Source organism: Antechinus flavipes, chromosome 5, assembly GCF_016432865.1.
Source record: "Antechinus flavipes isolate AdamAnt ecotype Samford, QLD, Australia chromosome 5, AdamAnt_v2, whole genome shotgun sequence".
Lineage (NCBI taxonomy): Eukaryota > Metazoa > Chordata > Mammalia > Dasyuromorphia > Dasyuridae > Antechinus > Antechinus flavipes.
This window is the reverse complement of record NC_067402.1, coordinates 180,086,438-180,108,508: the sequence shown is the minus strand read 5'-3', so window position 1 is coordinate 180,108,508 and position 22,071 is coordinate 180,086,438. Positions and strand designations below refer to the sequence as shown.

Here is a 22,071-nt window from a genome sequence, read left to right as displayed (position 1 = left end):
CTATTTTGCAGTTTTCCCATCACTTTTTTCAAATTGTGAGTTTTTATTCCAATTATGCCAATCCAAGGGCTATTTTTGAATGTTACCATTGGAGTCTTTGGGTTTATCAAACAAAAGATTAACTATATAGTCAATGACTATTGTATCTTTTGTACTTAATCTATTCCACTGTTCCACCAAATGGTTTTGATGTCTTTATAATATATTTTATATATATTTTTTAATAATACAGTTTTAGGTCCAGTAAGTACAACTAGACTGCCTTCCTTTGCATTTTTTTCTCATTAATTCCCTTGATATTGTTGATTATTTATTCTTCCAGATGAGTTTTGTTATTATTTTTTCTAGTTATATAAAATAATTTTTGATAGTCTGATTGGTATGGCACTGAGCAAGTAATTTAGGTATAATTGATTTTTTTTATTATATTAACTCAGCCTATTTATGAGCAATTGATATTTTTCCAGTTGTTTAGATCTGATTATTTCTGTGAAAAATGTTTTGGTATTATGTTCATATAGTTCCTGGGTTCAGTATTTTTTTAGAATAGTAATTCCAACACTTAATCATATCTGGCATATATTACTAAATGTTTTTTGATTAATTAATTGATTGATTCATACATCCATTCATTGCTCAAATCTTGGCTTGAAGACCTCGTCGGGGGGAATTTGTTATATGTATATCAAGGGGGTTAGATGATAGAAATTATGATTGGGATAATTATGGCTTGTCAGTTCTAAATCTCTGGAACTATGTATGACATTCTGAGGCAACTCTTCTGGATAGCCCTAAATTTTCCTTAAAGGAAAGTCACCTGAAAGTTGTTGAATAAGTCTAAATTGGCCTCTTTTCAAATTCTATTTATGATCCTATTTGAAACTCCCAGGGCCATGCAGAAGTCTCTTTCATGTGAGATACCTTTAAGACTGTCTTTTCAGGCAAAAATCCCTAGTTTCTTCCTCAATCTTCCTTTGGCCACATATTTAGATCCTTCACCATACTATTTAGGCTCCTGGATATGTTCTTCCTTTTATCAGTGTCCTTTATAAAATGTAACATTCCCAATTTAATCCAGAACTTGAAAAATATTTATTAAGTACATACTACATACCAGGGACATAACTAGGAAAATAAGCATTCAACAATCATGCATGTTGCTTTCTCTCAGCAGCATTAGCCAACACCATCATTGTTGCATGTGTGTGTGTGTGTGTGTGTGTGATTTCCTATGTGCTAAACACTTTAAAAATATTATCTGATTTGGACCTTCCAACAAACAACCTCGCAAAGTAGGTGCTTTTATTATTCCTATTTTATAAATCAGAAAACTGAGGCTTAGAAAGGTTAAGTTATTTGCCCAGGATCCATCCAGATAATAAGTGTCTGAGGCAAGATTTATATTCAGGAAGATCTCAACTATATTTAGTTGAGATCTTCCTGAGTATTGGCTCAGCTCTCCTTCCACTTTACTGTGTAGCTGTATCATGTATATAAGCATATACAAAATGAATTTTGTAATTTGGGGATGTAAAGCACCAGTAGTTATGAGAGATTAGGAAAGGTTTCAAGTTCGAGATGAATCTCAAAAGAAGAAAGGGAAATCATAAACCTCACTCTCTTTTCTTGAATCTTCAAAGTCCAGGAACAGAACAAAATTCAGGATGCAGTGAATGATCTTGACACTCTACAATGTCTGCTTCAGGCACTTTTATGGCCCTTACAACAGATGGTTTTCATCAATCCATTCCACCAAAGGAAGTCTCTAGGATAAACATCCCCCTAACTTACTGACTGCTTTGAGGCCTGTCAATTATCTTCAACCTGATTTAATCTGTCTGCCAGGGTGGTAAACTGGGGTGTGACCATTACATATGCTAGGGCTTCTTAGAGCTATAGGTAAGAGTCAGATGAATGAGATGGACACCAAACATTCAGAAGCAGCCCTTGAACTGGCAAGCCCTCATTAGCCAGAAAAATAAAAATATCTTTGCTTCTAAATATCCCAATTTAATAAATCTCATTTTACTAACCTGATTTCAATAATCCCAAATTTATAAAAGGAGTATTAATGTAAAGGACTCAGGAATCTCATTTGGCACTCTCTGTTTTTGTGGGGTCGTGCCGCTTCATATAAAACAGTCTCATATAAATGCTTCATGGTGAGAGACCCTTTGGTATTTCTCACAGTTCCTGATTAGGTCCAAAACCACCATGTGCAAAATTGTGCTCTCTAGCAAAGATACTTTATAATGAGTCTCCAATGTAGAGAGTGTTTTTCTTGTATTATTTTTGTTTGTTTTTAATTTGAACCAAATATACTGGCAGATATGGTAGGTTTTGGTTTACTCTTTTTTTCCTGCATAGAGTAAAAGAGGGGTTAGTAGGCAGCTGAAATATCTAGAAATGACTGTAATGTAAAAGAAAAAAATAGTCAAACTTTTTTTTTAGTTGAAAACAAAGCTGTTATATAAATACAAAATTACAAGCTTTTTTGCTATTGTGGTAATCTTATATTCCTGACTCTTGGGTTTTGTTCAGTTTGGTTTTTTAGTATGATGAAATATTTAAAGCCATGTTAAACTGGTCAAAAATCCTTGATCCTGTGGAACAACATAATTATAAACAAGAAGACAGAATATGAAATAGTTGTATTCAGATGACTTACAGTTATACTTTACAAATCAAACTATAAAATCAGTAATATGAAGTGCAGAATATAAACTTCAAGACATGCATAAAAGCACTTAAGGGTTAACTATCAATATTTTCCAATAGAAAAATGAAAATTCCTTTCATTTGTAATACAAAATGGAGGCAATGTCACAATAGAAAGAACATCCATTGGCTGTGGATTCAAATATCTCCTTAGATCTTAATACCATTCTGACCCTGAACAATGTTAACATAAGTACTATCTTTCTATCTTATAATTTGTATTTATCATAAAACTTTGGTTATTGATTTTATATTTACATATATTAAAATAGCTTTCCTATCTTATATATTTAACATAAAGTTATAATTACAGATATTGTATTTTTCCACAAGCTTTATGAAACCATGATTAGGTCTGAATTACTTGGATTTTTGAAAGAGCAGTTTCTTGTTAAGATGTTGACACATTTCAGTTTATTAAGGGACAGATCAATTCTCCGAGAGCCTCCACAACTACGAACCATAACATCTGAAGGAGTTGCAAGACAGCCTTTGCTGACACAGGTTTTGTGGACTGGGAATGAGATAAATTGGAGGTAGAGGGAAGAGGAGAGAGGTCAGATAGTGCAACAGCCTTTTAGTAAGAAAGGTCACAGAACAGCAATTGCCTCTCCTTATATCATCCTCTCACAAGAGGAGATCCATTCTGGATTGGACTCCAGCAGCACTGTCAAGTGGCTCCCATGTATTCCAGCTCCCGTGAATTCCAAAACCAGTTTTTCTTATTTTACTCTCACATAGTGTTTGCACTGAGTCAGAATACAGAATCTTATAATTGGTAGCTCTCTGTGCTGATTATTTTGATAATTTTCTCTAATCCAAATTCTAATTGTTTTAACTATGATTTTTAATCCTCTAAAATAAAAATTTTGTCTAATTCTATTTCCTGCAACAATAATGAAAATCTTAGCTATTTTGGTTGTTTATGCTGAGGAAACCGAGGCAAACAAGGTTAAGTGACTTACCCAGAGTAATACAAGTGGAAGTATCTGAAGCTAGATAAGAACTCAAGAAGGTGTATCTCAAAGTCATATGTAAATTCCAGCTAATTTATTCTTATCACTGTTAGACAAAATATTTTGCTTTAAAATTTTTGGTGATGCCTGTTGTTTTTAATGCTGTATACCCTTTTCCTGTTAATTACTCTCCCCTGTCTTTTGAACACTTCCTGATGACAAATAAAAGGTTAATGAGCCAAACCATCACAACACTCCATGTACCTAGTTGACAGAGAAAAGAGACGTTTTCCAACATTTCAATTCCTGATCTAGACTGTTAATAACAGTCTGTTTAAGTGTTCAGCTGTTTTTCGGTGTTGTTGTTTTTTTTAAACTACAAGCCAACATTATTTGTGATGGTGATAAACTAAAAGCCTTCTCAATAAGATCAGGTGTGAAACAAAAATTTCACTTTCACCAATATTATTCAATATTGTACTGGAAATCCTAGAAATAGTAATAAGAGGAGGGAAAAAAGGAATTGAAGGAATCAGAATAGTAAGTGAAGTAATAAAAGCATCTCTTTTTGTAAAAGGGTATGATGATGTATTTGGAAAATCCTAAAGACTCAACTAAAAAGTTAATCAAAATATATCAGCAGCAAAATTCTTTAGGAAGAGATAGCTAGAGATAACCCCCTTTAAAATCACTCTAACCAGTACAAAATACCTGGGAATATATCGGGTTCTATATGAACAAAAATATTTTTTAAAAACCCTGTACAATAATAAAATCAAATTTAAATAAATGGATAAATATTCATTGTTTATGGATAAGTTGGACCAATATAACCAAAAGTGACAATTTATTTAAGTTTAATGTATGTATTCAATTTCAAACCCAATTACATATACCAAAAAATTATTTTATAGAGCTATAAAAATAATAACAAAAGGTCAAAAATATCAAAGGAACTAGTGGAAAAATATAAAGGAAGGAGGCTTAACAGTATGAGATCTTAAACTATATAACAAGGCTGTAGTTAGGATAGCTAATAGGATAGCTTTAATAAAGCTATCTAATCCTAGCTAAGAAATGAAAAGATAGATCAGTGGAATAAAATAGACGTGTGATCTCCCACAGTAAACAAATATAGTACCTAGTATTTGACAAGTATGGACCTAAATTTGGAGGATAAGAATTCATTATTTGGTAAAAAAAAAAAAAAAAATTGGGGATGCTTTCCAGCAGATTGGAAGAATTGGGTATAGAACCAATATCTTAACATTATTTACCATTTATTTAGCATTATTTACCAAGGTAAGGTCAAAATGACTATATGACTTAGATATAAAGGGAGATTATTATGAAACAATTTGAACATGGAGCACGTTATATATAAGATATATGGATTGGAGAACAATTTATGTACAAAAAAGAGTATTGTAAGATGTAAAATGGGATAAATGATTATATTAAATTAAAAATGGTTTGTACTAATAAGACAAATGTAGCCAAGACCAAAAGGAAAGCAAAAAATGGAGGGCTTTTTTATAGACAGTTCCCAAGTTAAAGATCTTATATCTCAAATATATAAAGAACTTTACCAAATTTATAAGAGTGCAAGTCATATGAAAATGCTCTAACTCCTTATAAAGGTGAGACATGCAAATTAAAACAACTTTGAGATATTTCATTAAAATTAGCTAAAATGATAGAAGAGGAAACTGAAAAATTGGGGAGGGAATGGGACTTTAATTGTTGGTAGATCCAGCCATTTTAAAGAGAGATTGAAATTATGCCCAAAGAGTTAGTAAACTGCTTATACTCTTTTATTCAGCAATACCACTATCAGGTCTATTCCCCAAAATGATTAGGGAGCATGAAAATAAAATCTATGTGTTTTGTGGTGGCAAAGAACTAGGAATTGCAGAGGTTGCCTGTCAACTGAGGAATGGTCAAATAGAAGGTTACTGTGCTATAAGAAATGATGATCTCATTGATTTCAGAAAAGCATGGAGAGACCTCCATGAAATAATGAAGAGAAAAAAATGTGCAGAACCAAGAGAACATTATATAGCGTTATAATGTGTAGTTATAACATTATGAGTATATAAATATATGTAAGTATATTACAAATAAAAATAAAATTATATGTTTACATGTACTCATGTAAATATATCTTATAAATTTACATTATAAATATGCAAATTGACCACAAAGATGTTATGAAGGACAGTGCTATTTGAATCCAGGGAAACAACACTGGCATGTATGTGTATGTGTGTATGTTTGCATAGTATATACTCATGCAGATTTGTATCTCTCTGGTGGTAGCCATCTCCAAGTTGGGGGGAAAGGGAAGAGTCATGTATTTTTGAAGGAATAGTATGTTGTACATAATGGATCTGCAATTTTAGGTGTAAGCCTTTGTTTTCTATCCCACTTTGCTATGGAAATGCTTCTTTTATTTCTTAAGTTCAGAATAAAAAATAAAATGTTTTAAAAAAGAAAATTCTAGCTGATGACCTACACTTTTGTATGTTTACCAAGAGAGCACATTGGAAGACGTTTTGTCATTGGGCTTTTTGATTTTTTTTTTGTTTGGGATTTTCTTTTTTTTTTTTTTTTTTTTTTTTGGTGAACTATGAGAAACTAATTGTCACTAAACTTCAGCTTTCTTCTCCCTCTTTTCCCTCATGTTCTTTGGAAATTTTAGCCAGTGGAACAATAGAAAGTTCTTTTTAGACAAGCTGTTGGTAGTTTTCTGTGTCACATTTCTTAACATAATATTCATATTTGCTAACTTGCATTTCCAGATGTTGCTATACTGAAAAACAAATTTAACCAACATCTTGTATTTCTTGATAGCAGATATGTGGAGATCCAAATAATACCAAAATTAATTGTATTTGTTCTATGTTCATGATTATTTTCTATTAGTTTGCCCTAGAATCTTATTCCTTGTTTCCTGAGACAGTATTATTTCATGAGACTTAAAATGGGAATTCATGATTATGTAGGAAAGAATAACAATATTGTTGTTGAAAATGTATTCATAATTACATATTCTGTATGTCATAATGAATTCAGCAATTTAATAAATATCTTGTTTTTCTGTTTCTGTGACACAGAAAGATATTAAAACATCCATTGTTTGGAGGACAGACAGGCCAGAGGAAAGCCAGTTGCCATCCAGAAAGATGTTAGAAGTTTTATGTTACATTAGTTTAGAATTTGCTTAATGCTCTTAATTTTTTTTTTCCAACCAGACGTCCAATTTTTTTGGTTCCAACTAAGGAAACTTTCTGTTAGTGCAATTTGGTACTTCTTCAACTTAACAGTCTTAAAGAGCTACTTGTAGCTTTGTAATTCCAAGACTGATTCTCATTTAATATATTAATGGTGTAATTTTAAAACAATGTTGTGTTGTTTTGAAATGAAACAGTGTTAATGTAGGACTGGGCCCATATTTTGATTTATATTGAACATTTATTGAGCATTTAATATGTTCAGTATGTTCAAGACAATGTGTATAGGTACTGTGGTAAATACAATTAATCATCAAATTTTTAAGACCTTGTTCATGTGCTAAGCACAGTGCTTGAGGGAATTCAAAGAGTAAAATAAAATAATCCCTCTTTAACCAAAGGAAGCAACATGCAGGATGCTTACAAAGTGATGGGTCAGAAAAAATTTCCTCTAGAACTTGGTGTTTAAGCTTTGTCTTGAGGGAAGTGAGGGGTTCTAAGAGAAAGAGATGAGGCGAAAGTGCATTCCTAGCATGGGAGATAAGCCTTGGCTTAGCTTGGCTAAGTAGAGATGAGACACTATGATTTTGTGAGTCTGAGATTGTCTGCCTTCGGGAAGTGGAATCTTCGATGTGAGAAACAATAAGAAGACCAGTTTTGCTGGATATAGTGTAAGCAGAGAGAAGGAATGCATAATTAGATTAGGAAGGTAGGTTAGATCAAGGTTGTGAAAGGCTTTAAATAGCAAACATCATATTTGGAGTTTATATGTGATCCTTGAAAGTTGCTGGAGGAAGAGAGATACCTGGACTTATTTGAGCTTTAGGGAAATTGTTTTGGAGACATACATATTATGACAGACTGAGGGAACATAAATACCCTAACTCTCACTACCTCTAGTTGTAATTTTTTTTTAATAATTTTTTATTGATAGAACGCATGCCAGGGTAATTTTTTACAGCATTATCCCTTGCATTCATTTCTGTTCCGATTTTTCCCCTCCCTCCCTCCACCCCTTCCCCCAGATGGCAAGAGTCCTTTACATGTTGAATGGGTTGCAGTATATCCTAGATACAATATATGTGTGCAGAACTGAACAGTTTTCTTGTTGCACAGGGAGAATTGAATTCAGAAGGTATAAATAACCTGGGAGGAAAAACATAAATGCAAGCAGTTTATATTCATTTCCCAGTGTTCTTTCTCTGGGTGTAGCTGCTTCTGTCCATCTTTGATTAATTAAGGCTCTCTTTATCAAAGAGGTCCACTTCCATCAGAATACATCCTCAAACAGTATCATTGTTGAGGTATATAATGATCTCCTGGTTCTGCTTATTTCACTCAGCATCAGTTCATGTAAGTCTCGCCAGTCCTCTCTGTATTCATCCTGCTGGTCGTTCCTTACAGAACAATAATATTCCATAATGTTCACATACCACAATTTACTCAACCATTCTCCAATTGATGGGCATCCTTTCATTTTCCAGCTTCTAGCCACTACAAACAGGGCTGCCACAAACATTTTGGCACATACAGGTCCCTTTCCTTCTTTAGTATCTCTTTGGGGTATAAGCCCAGTAGAAACACTGCTGGATCAAAGGGTATGCACAGCTTGATAACTTTTTGAGCATAGTTCCAATTTGCTCTCCAGAATGGCTGGATGTGTTCACAGTTCCACCAACAATGTATCAGTGTCCCTGTTTTCCCACATCCCCTCCAACATTCCCCATTATCTTTCCCTGTCATTCTAGCCAATCTGACAGGTGTGTAGTGGTATCTCAGAGTTGTCTTAATTTGCATTTCTCTGATTAATAATGATTTGGAGCATATTTTCATATGTCTATAAATAGTTTCAATTTCTTCATCTGAGAATTGTCTGTTCATATCCTTTGACCATTTATCAATTGGAGAATGGTTTGATTTCTTATAGATTAGGGTCAGTTCTCTATATATTTTGGAAATGAGACCTTTATCAGAACCTTGGATTGTAAAAATGTTTTCCCAGTTTATTGTTTCCCTTCTAATCTTGTTTGCATTTGTTTTGTTTGTACAAAAACTTTTCAGTTTGATATAATCAAAATTTTCTATGTTGTGGTCAATAGTGATCTCTAGCTCTTCTTTGGTCATAAATTCCTCCCTCTTCCACAGGTCTGACAGGTAAACTATCCTATGCTCTTCCAATTTATTTATCATCTCATTCTTTATGCCTAGATCATGAACCCATTTTGACCTTATCTTGGTGTACAGTGTTAAGTGTGGGTCAATGCCTAGTTTCTGCCATACTGATTTCCAATTTTCCCAGCAATTTTTGTCAAATAATGCATTCTTATCCCAGAAACTGGTGTCTTTGGGTTTGTCAAACACTATATTATTAAAGTTATTGGCTGTTTTGTCCTTTGAACCTAACTTATTCCATTGATCAACTAGTCTATTTCTTAGCCAATACCAGATGGTTTTAGTAACTGCTGCTTTATAATATAATTTTAGATCTGGTACAGCTAGGCCACCTTCATTTGATTTTTTTTTTCATTAATTCCCTTGAAATTCTTGACCTTTTCTTTTTCCATATGAATTTTGTTGTTATTTTTTCTAATTCATCAAAGTAGTTTTTGGGGAGTCTGATTGGTATAGCACTAAATAAGTAGATTAATTTAGGTAGTATTGTCATCTTTATTATATTTGCTCGCCCAATCCAAGAGCATTTAATATTTTTCCAGTTGGTTAGATCAGACTTAATTTGTGTGGAAAGTGTTTTGTAGTTTTGCTCATAAAGTTTCTGATTTTCCCTTAGCAGATAGATTCCTAAATATTTTATACAATCAGTAGTTACTTTAAATGGAATTTCTTTTTGTATCTCTAACTGTTGGGTTTTGTTAGTGATATATAAGAATGCTGATGACTTATGTGGGTTTATTTTATATCCTGCAACTTTGCTGAAGGTTTAAAGATTTGCTGAAGTTTAAAGATCCCTTAATCTGATCCATAGAGAAAACATTTGGGAGGGAAAGCAAACAGCTTGATTTAGGAGCTGCAAAGTTTATTCAAGTGACTTTCAAAATTAGATTGGACCAAACAAAGTCAGTGACTCTACAAGACAATAAGAAATGCCTGAACAAAATTGAAAGACTGAAAACCCAGAAGAAAATATAAAATATCACTTGTCAAAACAGCTGACCAGGAAAACAGATCAAGGAGGGATAATCTAAGAATCACTAAACTACCTGAAAACCACTACTACTACTCCATAAATAGTAGATACTGTTTTTGAAAAAATCACAGATGGAAATTGCCTATATTACTTAGAACTCATAAGACAAGGTGAAAATAGAAGGAATCTAGGAATCACTTCTTGAAAGAAACTGCCAGATGAAGATTTTCAGGAACACCCTTGTAGTCCAATTCCACATTTTTCACATCAAAGAAAAGGTGCTATAAGAATTCAGAAAATTCAGCTATCATAGAACAACAATCAAGATCCTCACTTTAACTTGGAGTACAGAGAACCTTTAAATTTAAAGGCTATTGCAAAGATAATGACATTAAGTTCTCTGCCTAAATGAATAATATTCTGATAGATTTAGAGTTGGAAAGGGAATTGGAGGTTCAATTACTTAATCTAGCTTCTTTGTTTTTCAGGTGAAGGAACTAGAGAACAAGTGACGTGTTCAATGTTACATACCAAAATTAGGACTCAAATTAAGGCTATTCTTAAACCCAGCACTGTTTCCACTAAACCATGGAATCATCCAATGTCTTATAGAATTTCTATTAAGCTTTTAAAATATTAGAAAAAAAGAACATGTCTTTTTGGATATAATTAATATAATTATTAAATATTTTATATATATGTATATGTCTTTAAATGTCTTTATTTTTAATTAAATCTTTAGATGTATATGCATATGCTTTTGTTATATATAAATATATGTGTTAAGCCATTTTGAGAAGTACCTTGTTGTAGGGAAACTTTTTAAATTTTGATTAAATATATTTTAGATGAAAAAGAAGAAGGTATACTGGGAAGCATTCTCTTACCTAGTTTTCAAATAGCCATGCTTACCTCTGAAGATCACATTAATCGCAAACATGCTTTTAAGGTAAGGAATATATTATACATGCTTTATGCTCTATTTTTGGATTTTTATTAGAAAAATAAAATTTGGGGATAATTTTTATGTTTCTTTTTCTTCATTTTTAGGAAATTTAGTTACCACAAAGATTTATATTAATTACTGAATATTTTATAATATTTAAATACATTATTATAGGAAAATTCAGTTTTCAGGATAACAATTTAAGAAAGGACATTGAAGATTAACTATTCAAAATCCAGAACTTAAAGTTTTTTGTATATTTTGTATCTTCATGATAAGAACAATAATTTATGCTTCAATTTTCTCCAATGTTTTATTTGCTTATTTGGAATTATGAGCCACTCAGCAATCTCAGAAGCCTTTGAGCTACATATTACTGCATGTCAAAATGGTAAGTCAGAATTCAATCTTGATATCATTTACTTTATTTCTCAAAAGTTTTGTTCAAATTTTATATGCATTAAGATAGATTTTACAATTGCTAGTTTCATGCACAACTGTTTTGTTGAACCCAAAATAAAGAGCTTTCCCAATTAATTTGATTGTTGTAAAAAATAAAATAAAATAAGCTAAGCTAAGTTTGGGTTTTAATTTTTAAAATTTGACTTCCTAGCATAATAAATGTATCCAATTAATTGATAAGTCTTCCCTTCACTAAATTCCAAGCCTGAAAAGTAAACAAATCCCAAATATACATATAACCTCAATTATTTATATTTCTCTCCATTGCTTTACTTTGATCTTAATCTTTTTATGTCATGGATGTCTTTGGTGATTGGGCAAAGCTATGGATCCCTACACTTGTTGCCTACATTCGTAATTGAAGAAAATAATAAATTTCAATTAAAAGTTAATGAAAATAAAGATGCATTTTTCCAATCAAGTTCATAGACCACTTGAAATAAAACTATCTGACTTAAAACAACTTGTACTAAGGAGAACTGTACATGACTGAGTGAAATTACTTAAAGAAAGGAAGAATGTTAGGAAATTTGAATCTCAATGTATTCTGCCACTGGATTACTGGCTAGCCTAGAGTGAGTGAGTGTTCTTTAAAATAAATAGGTGAGGTCCTCAACCAGCAATAAAATTTGCTAAGCCTAGACTCAGATTATAACCCATCTACTTAATTTCTGCTTCCCTTTAACCTAATATCTTACTTTTATATTGAAAATACAAAATAAACAAGGTAAAAAGCAAATGCATTATCTTAAAAGTAACATTGATTTCTTCCTGAAATAAAAATAAACTTTCTGTTGTTAATAGACAATTTATATTTTTAAAAATAAAAGGAAGCTAGATGAAGAAAAACTTTTAACATTTTCCCCCCGTTTTTCTTTTACCAGATCCTCATGTTTTTATTTTAAATGGCCATGTCATCTCCAATTAGGCTGCCCATCCAAACATGCGGACCTATTATTTCTGCACTGATACAGGAAAGGAAATGGAATTGTGGATGAAAGCCATGCTAGATGCTGCACTTGTACAGACAGAACCTGTCAAAAGGTAAATGCACATAGGAGAAATAGCAGATTCTCAATCTGTGTTTTCTTCCATTCATTTGAATAGGTATCCCTATAATTGTATTTGCTTCTGTGTGCATGTGTATCTGTGTGCAAGTACCTTATAGCTTCATCTTTATCTTAGGAAATCTATGTCCTCAGTTAATGAGGATTAGTAGATTTTTCTCAATTCTTAGTGCCAGCTTACCATCCTTGAGAACTTTTCTTGATCTTCCATCTTTCCTATTGACTCATTTTCACCTGTCAGTATATTAGAGATGAGTCCAGACTCCTAATGTTCAAACTTCAATGTTTTTTCTTCTTTCAGAATTACCTTTAATTTCAGGTAAGTAAATTTTTAGTTGTTATGAATAAAATTCTACTCAGATGTTTTTCATCAAGATAATTTCTTTTAATTGGGGATTAAAATCCCCAAAAGGGAATTATTTTTTCATGTAATTTCACTACATGAAAGGTAAATTGCTTAATTTTTGCTTGTGATTTTAATATCAAGTGTTTTCATGACACATCTAAGTAATATTTGTCATTTTCTTATAAGTTCATGAATTTTTAAAATTTTTTCCTCATAATTTCTTTCCTTTCAGTATATAATGGTTTCATATGCACTCATATACACACAGAATGCCAAACAAATTATTTTTAAAATGCTTCTTATCTCATTTGTTTAAACTTGAAGTTATAATTCACTTTAGTATACAATTCGAGAAGTGATGGAAGGAAATCTGTTTCTTAAACTCCATAAATTAAATAAAAGTCTTTTGAAAATATATTGGGGAGAGGGGAAATTTTGGAACAAAAGGTTTTGCAAGGTTCAATGTTGGAAAAATTACCCATGCATATGCTTTGTAAATAAAAAGCCTTAATTAAAAAAAAAGAAAATTAAACAGACACATTAATGCCCTGTTGGTGGTTACATATATTGTCATTGGTAGTCATTTTGGAATGCAATTTGGAATTATTTCCAAAATGTCACTAAGCTATGTGTACCTTTTGCAACTCCATGATATTATTACTTCTGTACCCCAAAGAGATCATAGAAAGAAAGGGAAAGACCCATAGATACAAAAAATATTATAGTAGGGTTTTTTTGTTATGGCAAAGAATCAGAAAGTAAGAGGTGCATAACAATTGGGGAATGACTGAACAAATTATGGTATGTGAATGCATTGCAATATTATTATGCCTTAAGAAATAACCAAGAAGTTGGTTTTGGAGAAAGATATGAATTGTTACAGACTGAAGTAAGAACTAGGAGACCAATTTGTACAATAACAACAATATGATACAGGTAAAAAAACATTGACAGAAAGAGAAGCTTGAACTCATTAGTTGCCCTTCTAAGAGTGTGGCACCTCAAATTGAATTAACATTCTGGATCAGCTCATTTCCCTTCTTTACATTCTGCCATCCAGCCTTCAGACCAAAATCTTTCTGGAGGATTCTCTTTGTGTCTGGAATCATTTTAAGAGTTGTAGAAGGACATCCAGGAGGGTGGAGTTGTTTTCAGATCCATCCCCAAGGTTTTTGTTTCCTTCACCCTATGGCTCATAGTAAGAACATATAGGACTGGAGAGGTGCTATAATTCATTTCCAAATTGTACTTATTCCCAATAAATAATTTTTCTTTAAAAAAAAAAAAGAAAGAAAGAAAGAAAAGAAAAGAAAATATATCAGAGAAGAAATAATTTGAAGGAAACCCATGATATGTATAAATATTTTTAATTAGTACATAAACACAAATTGAATACATGTTTTATACAACAAATATGTTAAGCATAAAATAATTAAGCCAGAATTTATTAATCACCTACTACTCATACAAGGCATTAAGGATTATATTACAGTGTTGGAAGTAGTAACTAAAACATTTGCAGAAAAAGTATACTATAATGTAGATTGTGATAAGGAGCAAGAGGTGTTCTGCACAGAATGTATAAGGAAGGAGAGATGCAATTTTTACTTGGGATGATAAGAAAATGTTTAATAAAGAAATGATACATAAATAATCTGAACCACTAAAGAAAAGGATTTTAACAGGAAGACGTGGAAACATGTGTATCAGATATGATGCTCATTTTCTTTTCCTTTTTTTTTTTATTAATAGCTTTTTATTTACAAATTATATGCATGAGTAATTTTACAGCATTGACAATTGCCAAACCTTTTGTTGGAATTTTTCCCCTCCTTTCCCCCACCCCCTCCCCTAGATGGCAGGATGACCAATACATGTTAAATATGTTAAAGTATAAATTAAATACAAAATAAGTATATATGTCCAAACTGTTATTTTGCTGTGCAAAAAGGATCAGACTCTGAAATAGTGTACCGTTAGCCTGTGAAGGAAATAAAAAAATGCAAGCGGACAAAAATATAGGGATTGGGAATTCTCTGTAATGGTTCTTAGTCATCTCCCAGAGTTCTTTCGCTGGATGTAGCTAGTTCAGTTCATTACTGCTCACTGATTTGGTTCCTCTCCTTGCTGAAGACGGCCAGTGTCATCAGAATTGATCATCATATAGTATTGTTGTTGACGTATGTAATGATTTCCTGGCTCTGCTCGTTTCACTCAGCATCAGTTCATGTAAGTCTCTCCAGGCCTTTCTGAAATCATCCTGCTGGTCATTTCTTAGCGAACAATAATATTCCATATTATTCATTTACCACAATTTATTCAGTCATTCTCCAGTTGATGGGCATCCACTCAGTTTCCAGTTTCTGGCCATTACAAAGAGGGCTGCCACAAACATTTGTGCACATACAGGTCCCTTTCCCTTCTTTAAGTTCTCTTTGGGATATAAAACCAGTAGAATCACTGCTGGATCAAAGGGCATGCACTGTTTGATAACTTTTTGAGCATAGTTCCAAATCGCTCTCCAGAATGGCTGGATGTATTCACAATTCCACCAACAAAGTATTAGTGTCCCTGTTTTCCCACATTCCCTCCAACATTCCGCATTATCTTTCCCTGTCATTCTAGCCAGTCTGACAGGTGTGTAGTGGTATTTCAGAGTTGTCTTAATTTGCATTTCTCTGATTAATAATGACTTGGAGCATCTTTTTATATGGCTAGAAATAGTTTCAATTTCCTTGTCTAAGAATTGTCTGTTCATATCCTTTGACCATTTGTCAATTGGAGAATGGCTTGATTTCTTATAAATTAGAGTCAATTCTCTAGATATTTTGGAAATGAGACCTTTATGTGATGCTCATTTTCTAAAAACACAGAGGGAGGACAAGAATATAAGATCAAGAGAAAGCTAAGAATCTCGTTTGGTTAGTACCTAGAGGGCAAGAAGGGGAACAGAATTAAATCAAGATCAAATGGTTGTATATAATTAAATTTTGGACATCTCTATTTGCCAGGTTGAAAAGTTTGCATTTTATCTTACAGACAATAAAGATACTGAAGTTTTTTTTTTAATAGAAGTGTATGATTCAGCTTAAGGATTAGGGAAATAAATTTGGCCACATCATGCAGGTTGGCTTTAAAGGAAAATAGTGAATGGAAACAAGGATACCAGTTAGAGCTTGATGTTTTCTTTTAAATTTGAAATTTCTTTGACCAGTAATGGGTAAATTGTCTTATGTAAATAATTTCTAATTCTAACTGATTTCCCATCCTTCCTTTGGTTGCTGTGATTATGACTAAGTTCAATCTTAAATTAGAGCTTACATTTTAAAATATTTTTGTTTGTTTTACTGTCTTTGTTCCATGCATTTTTTTAAAGATAAGTCAGTGTATGTAGTTTTCAGAATTTTTTTTACTTACATAATGGATATTTACAGTATTACATAATATATTACAATAATGCAGATATTTAAATACTCAGGTAGCCTGAAAAAACACATACAAAACATCTTTCTGACTTTTAACAACCAGTTTTCAAGAAGCAGAACCACTAAAGAAAATAATATTTTAAAAGAGCATTGGCTTGCTTGCCAATATAAATGCTTCCCTGAATTTTTGTAATATTACCCTTCTAATTTGTTTGTAAAAATACCATTTTCTGCCACAGCATCACATAAATACCCTGACATTTTAAAAAGCCTAAACTCTTTTCCCACTAAGTATATTGGAATTTGAAAAACCATGTGGCATAAATTGAACACTGAAATTTAAAGTGAAGAATACACAGTATCTAACAAAAGAAGAAAACTGTCTTAATGAGTAATCTGCTATATTTAGCATCTTCTAAAAGAAGAAAATGTTTGGCATAAATTAGACATCAGCATAATCAAAGTTTTCAATCAAAAAATGAAAGGTTTTAAAATAGTAATTATAAATAATGAAGTAATTAATAATTCTAAGTAACTTCCAATAATATAAATTGAAGGAAAAACATGGAATATAAGTTTTCTGGGTAATTTAAAACACAGGAAACAGCACTAGAAAAATGGATGATTACTCTGTCCTGGAGGAGAAGGATGAAGGCTTACACAGTCTCCATTAGTAAATCATTTTCCAAACATTTTCTAAAATATTATTTTTACTGCCAAATAAAGACAAAATCATTTTGCCACATGTTAATGTCATTCCCCTTTGTTTTATCATCTTTAGAAATTAAAAATGTTGTTCATTAAATTATGTAAACTATTCCATAATTTTATTTCATATTTTCTCACTAGTCTCAGTCCAATTTTTTAAACCATTTTTGTTGCTTCTAAACATTTTTGGTTTAAACATTTTTCATCCAAATTTTCTGCATATGTTTGAAGTTGGGTATAACATTTTTACCATTGTTGTAATAAAAGCATTACTATGTTGTACTTATATTTTAATATAATTCCATTTATGCAAATTTGTTATCCACTATGAATTCTCCTCTTCCATGAATACTTCCCACCACTATCACCACAAATTATAATCATGTATCTATCAATTTGGCATATTAGTAAAAGTGATTTTAGTTGTTTTTTTTTCCTAGAGCATGTCGTAGGGAAAAAATAATGATGATAACTTACATGTATATAACACATAAAAGTTTGTTAAATAGTTCACTAAATTATTTAATTTGAATCTCACATCAACAATAATACTATTTATTATTATATCTGTTTTTACTAAATCACCTATAATTCTTTTTTGGTTTCAGAGTGGATAAAATAACATCTGAGAAGGTGCCAACTAGAGAAGTCAATAATATTTCCAACCATAGGGTGCTAATTAAACCAGAGACACAGAGCAACCAGAAAAAGAAAGAAGTAAGAAAAAATGAAGAAAAAAGGGCCTTAGAAGCTGAAAAATATGGATTTCAGAAGGATGGTCAAGATAGACCTTTAACAAAAATTAATAGTGTAAAAATGAATTCTTTGCCTTCCGAATATGAGAGTTTAACAACCAACACAAATCAGCCCGGACGCTACAGGCCAGCTCAGACCAATGGTTCAGATATTAAAGCAGTCAACGTTAGCCTTGCAGATCTTAGAAGTGGAAGTCATCATAATACTATGCCAATTCATATCGAGTCTGATAGAGTTATACAGAGAACTAATTCAATGTTGCAACTGGAGCAGTGGATTAAGATCCAGAAGGGCAAAGGTCATGAGGAGGAGACCAGGGGGTAAGTTTCCTATTATGTTTTTATGAATTCTCCATTTGGTCAGATAATTTTTATCACAGCAAGATTCTTTACTAAAATTTACAAATACTTAAAATGTTATACTTTCCATACCAATATGAGTTGTAATTATTTCATGATCTGTTATAAACCTATGTTGTAACAAAAAGTGGGACTTGTTCAGTAGTTTTCAGTTGTGTCCAACTTTTTGTGACCCCATTTGGAATTTATTTTTTTGGCAAAGATACTGAAATGGTTTGCCATTGTCTTCTCCAAATCATTTTATAGATAAGGAAACTGAGGTAGACAGGGTTATATGACCTGCCTAGGATCACACAGCTGGTTAAATAGTTGAGGCCAGATTTGAACTCACAAAGATTTGTCTTCCTGAGTCCAGACCCAGCACTCTTTTCACTGTACCACCTAAAACTTCTTCTAGAACCAGACAAACCAAGCCATCTTCCACATACCTGCCAAACTGATATTCTTAAAGCACAATCCTGGTCATATCACTCCTTGACTCAAGGAGCATGGTGACTTCTTGCTTCTAGATAAAGTACAAATTCCTATTTGGAATTTAAAACCCTTCACAATCTTGCTAACATCTGTTTTCCCTTATTGGTTTCACGTTATGCCCTCTTATTTACTCCAGATGCCCAGCAGACTGGCTTGCTTGGAATTCCCAGTACACAATATTCTATCTTTTCATCTATATCCCTTTGAACAAGCTTGTCCCCTTAACTGGAAAACTTTTTCTTCTGCCATCTGGCTTTTGGAATTTTTACATCCTCTTCCAGTTGTTAATGCTTCTTTCTCTCCCAGTAATAATCCTTCGTTTCTATTTTATGCATATCTGTATATTATGCTTGTTGCTTTATATAGTTGTTTAATAAATGATTACTGAATTGGATCATAGATTTAGAACTGAAAAGAACCTTAGAAATTTTGTACAATGCCTTCATTTTACAAATGAGAAAATTTAAGTCATAGAGAAGTTAAATTAATTTCCTAGTGACACAGCTAGTAAGGATCTGAGGCAGGATCTGAACTCAGATCTTACTGACTCCAAGTCTATCCTTCTATCATATTCTACTCACTATTTCATGCTACTTCACAAAAGAATTGTATAGGCCATTTGAAACTTTAATGCTAATCTGAGAAATTTGCATTTTATTCTATCCTACCCACAATAGATAGTCACTCAAGTTATTTGCCCAAAGCAGTACCATGGTCAGACCTTTATTTTAGGAAGATTATTTGTACACCGATGTGGAGCATAAATTGGACAAGTCAGAGACCAGAAGTAGGAAAACCAAAGAGAATACTATTGAAACAGCCTGGCTGACTAGTAATGAAAAAAGAACAGATTTGGGAGATGCCATTAACCTCAGTACACTCAAAATTGGTTTCCCTCTGGCTTCCTTCAAAGCTTATCTCAAGTGTCATCCTACATGATCTCTTCTCCCTTTAGCTAATCTTTCCAAACCCCCAAAAATGTTTTTTTTTAAATTTTATGCATAGTTTGCATTGATTTATTTGTATACATGGATTTTTGCCCAAAGGTCAGAAAGGTCTTAAGGTCAGAAATAATTCATTTTGCCCCCAGCATCTGACATAAAGCCTCACACAAAGTATTATTTGAGTACAAACCTCCTTATATATTTGATTTAGTACAGTTGCTTTGTTTTACTCAATATCATTCCAACTTCCTCTAAATTGAATGCAGTACTATAATGTTTGAGATCAAAAGTTTTAGTTCTACTATCTTAAGTGATATGAAGAGTTTTTTATAGTAATCTCTGAAGATGTTGACCATCTTTTGGGGACAAACAGGGAGGCTGGAGAATATACTTTCTCCTCTTTCACTTTTCATTCTTGAATATGCTTGATTGAAATGGCTTTACTTAGTTAAGTCTCCTTGGACTTTCCTTTTGTGGCATAATACCAAGTTGCTTATCAGATTTGGGTGAACTAATTCAGCTTTGTCAACTGTCTTATACATTTTGTCATCTTTCCCATTTTGTTGAATGTGAGGAGAAACCACAGATTTGTTTTAATTTATATCTTTTTAAAATTCTTAATGATTTGATACATGTTTTCTTGTGGTTATTTTATACTGTGCAATTCTTGTTTTGAAAACATTTTGTTCATGTCCTTTGACCATTTGTCTCTTTGGTAGTAGCTTTTGTTGTTTTTATGCATTTTGAACAATTCTCTGTACATTTTGAACATCAGGTTTTTTTTTATAGAAGATATTTTGTCTAAATATTTTCTCACCCAAGAGTTTACAATTTTGTTGATTTTATTTCTAATACATTGATTTATTTGTGTAAGAACTTTTAAATTATTATATAATCAGTTTCTTTTTTTAATTATTATTTCCAGTATCTCTTATTTAGTTAAGAATTTTTTCCAACCATAGCTGTGAATTGTACCTTGTCTTGTTCTTTTTTCATTGCTCTTTTTCAAAAGTTTGCCTTATTATTTGAAGCATATTGTGGCATATGATATGTGTCACTAATACTAAACCTAATCTCTGCCAAATTGCTTTCCAGTTTTCCCATCAGACCTTGGCAAAAAGGAAATCTTTCTCCACATAATTTATGTTCTTGGGTTGGCTAAGCACTGAGCTTTTTTTGGGATTAGTTACTGACTGATCTGGTCTTTCCTATTGATTTACTTTACTGTTTCTAATCAATGCTACACAGTTTTCAATGACTGCTACATTATAATGTAGTTTAAGATCTAGTAATGCTACACTCCCTTTATTTATACTTTTTTCTTATTTCTTTTTTAAGCCTTGTGTTCTTCCAAATGAATTTTATTCCTTTTTTGTTTTTCTAAAGCATATTCCATTATAGTAGCATGACCTAACCATGAGCATTAATATGTCTAATATGTAATTTTTCTATCTATAGAAATCTTGTGTTTTTTGATAGGTGAATTCCCAGATGTTTTACACATTCTGTGATTTTATTTAAAGAAATTTCTATTATTTCTTCTTTATTAAAAATATATAGAAATGATAATAATTTTTATGAGTTTATCTTATAAATTGCTACATGGTTGTTATACTATTATCCTACTAGTTTCTTTGCTAGTTTCTTGGGCTTCTCCTCATGTAGCATCTTGTCATCCAAATATAGAGATTTTTCTGCCTCCTTTGCTAGTGTTACCATTAACAATGTTTTTGTTGTGTTATTTTTAAAGCTAATATTTTTTGAACTATGTCAAATAATTGGGGTGAGGAGAGAGATCTTTGCTTTATCCTTGTTTGCACAGGGGATGTTTCTAGTGTTCCTCCATCAGAAATGGTGCTGACTTTTGTTTTAAATATATGTATTTAATCATATTAAAGATATTTTTTGTCTGTGTCTTTTTAGGATTTTTATAAGTGCTTTGTTTGGTCATTTTTTTATATTGAAATTTAATGTTTTTGTGGACTGTTTCATTTTCCTTGTGTTGAATCATCTTAGTTGCTATGAATTCAATTTAGTCATAGTTTATTGTTTTCTAGATATCTTTAACCTGGTTTTTCCCTTCACCATTCTTTTCTAAAATTGTTTGAATATTGTTAAATCATTATTGTCCTGGCTGCCAAATTTCTTCACTTGGCAAATAAGTCTGGTGTTTTCTGACTAAAGCATAAAAAGCTCTTTTTACTACCTTGTCATGACAGTTGGATTTAATAAAGTTATTAAAGGAAAAAAGCAATAGTTCAAAAAAATATTTATAGGATATATGAGTTTAGATATGTGAAGTACATAAAGAATAGTTGAAAAGCATTCTCTACAATTAAAAGTTCAAAGCATGCAAAGAAATTTTCAGAATAGATATGATCAATATAGAAATATTTTCTTCTGTCCATTTCCCATTTTTCAGTTTTGATAACTTAGGTCAAGTTGGAGTTGTTTTATAATTATATGCCATATTATTTTTCTAACTTGTAATAATTTTGTTCTTTGCTCCAACAAGTTGGTGGTCTAATTATA

The 22,071-nt window shown here is 31.9% G+C and overlaps 1 protein-coding gene across 33 annotated transcripts in view; it reads left to right on the top strand.

The window, feature by feature from the left end:
- Positions 1-22,071, top strand: part of PLEKHA5 (pleckstrin homology domain containing A5) — a 188,782-nt gene that overhangs the window by 96,294 nt on the left and 70,417 nt on the right. For 17 of the 33 annotated variants that reach the window (XM_051961346.1, XM_051961376.1, XM_051961352.1 and 14 more), the window contains exons 8-10: positions 10,901-11,001; positions 12,389-12,504; positions 17,615-18,082. In XM_051961346.1, coding sequence (XP_051817306.1) covers positions 10,901-11,001; positions 12,389-12,504; positions 17,615-18,082 — 685 coding nt within the window. Of the gene's footprint in view, positions 1-10,540; positions 10,693-10,900; positions 11,002-11,276; positions 11,390-12,344; positions 12,505-12,828; positions 12,847-17,614; positions 18,083-22,071 lie in introns of those variants that run through there. The other 16 variants (XM_051961343.1, XM_051961348.1, XM_051961347.1 and 13 more) reach the window with 3 other exon arrangements.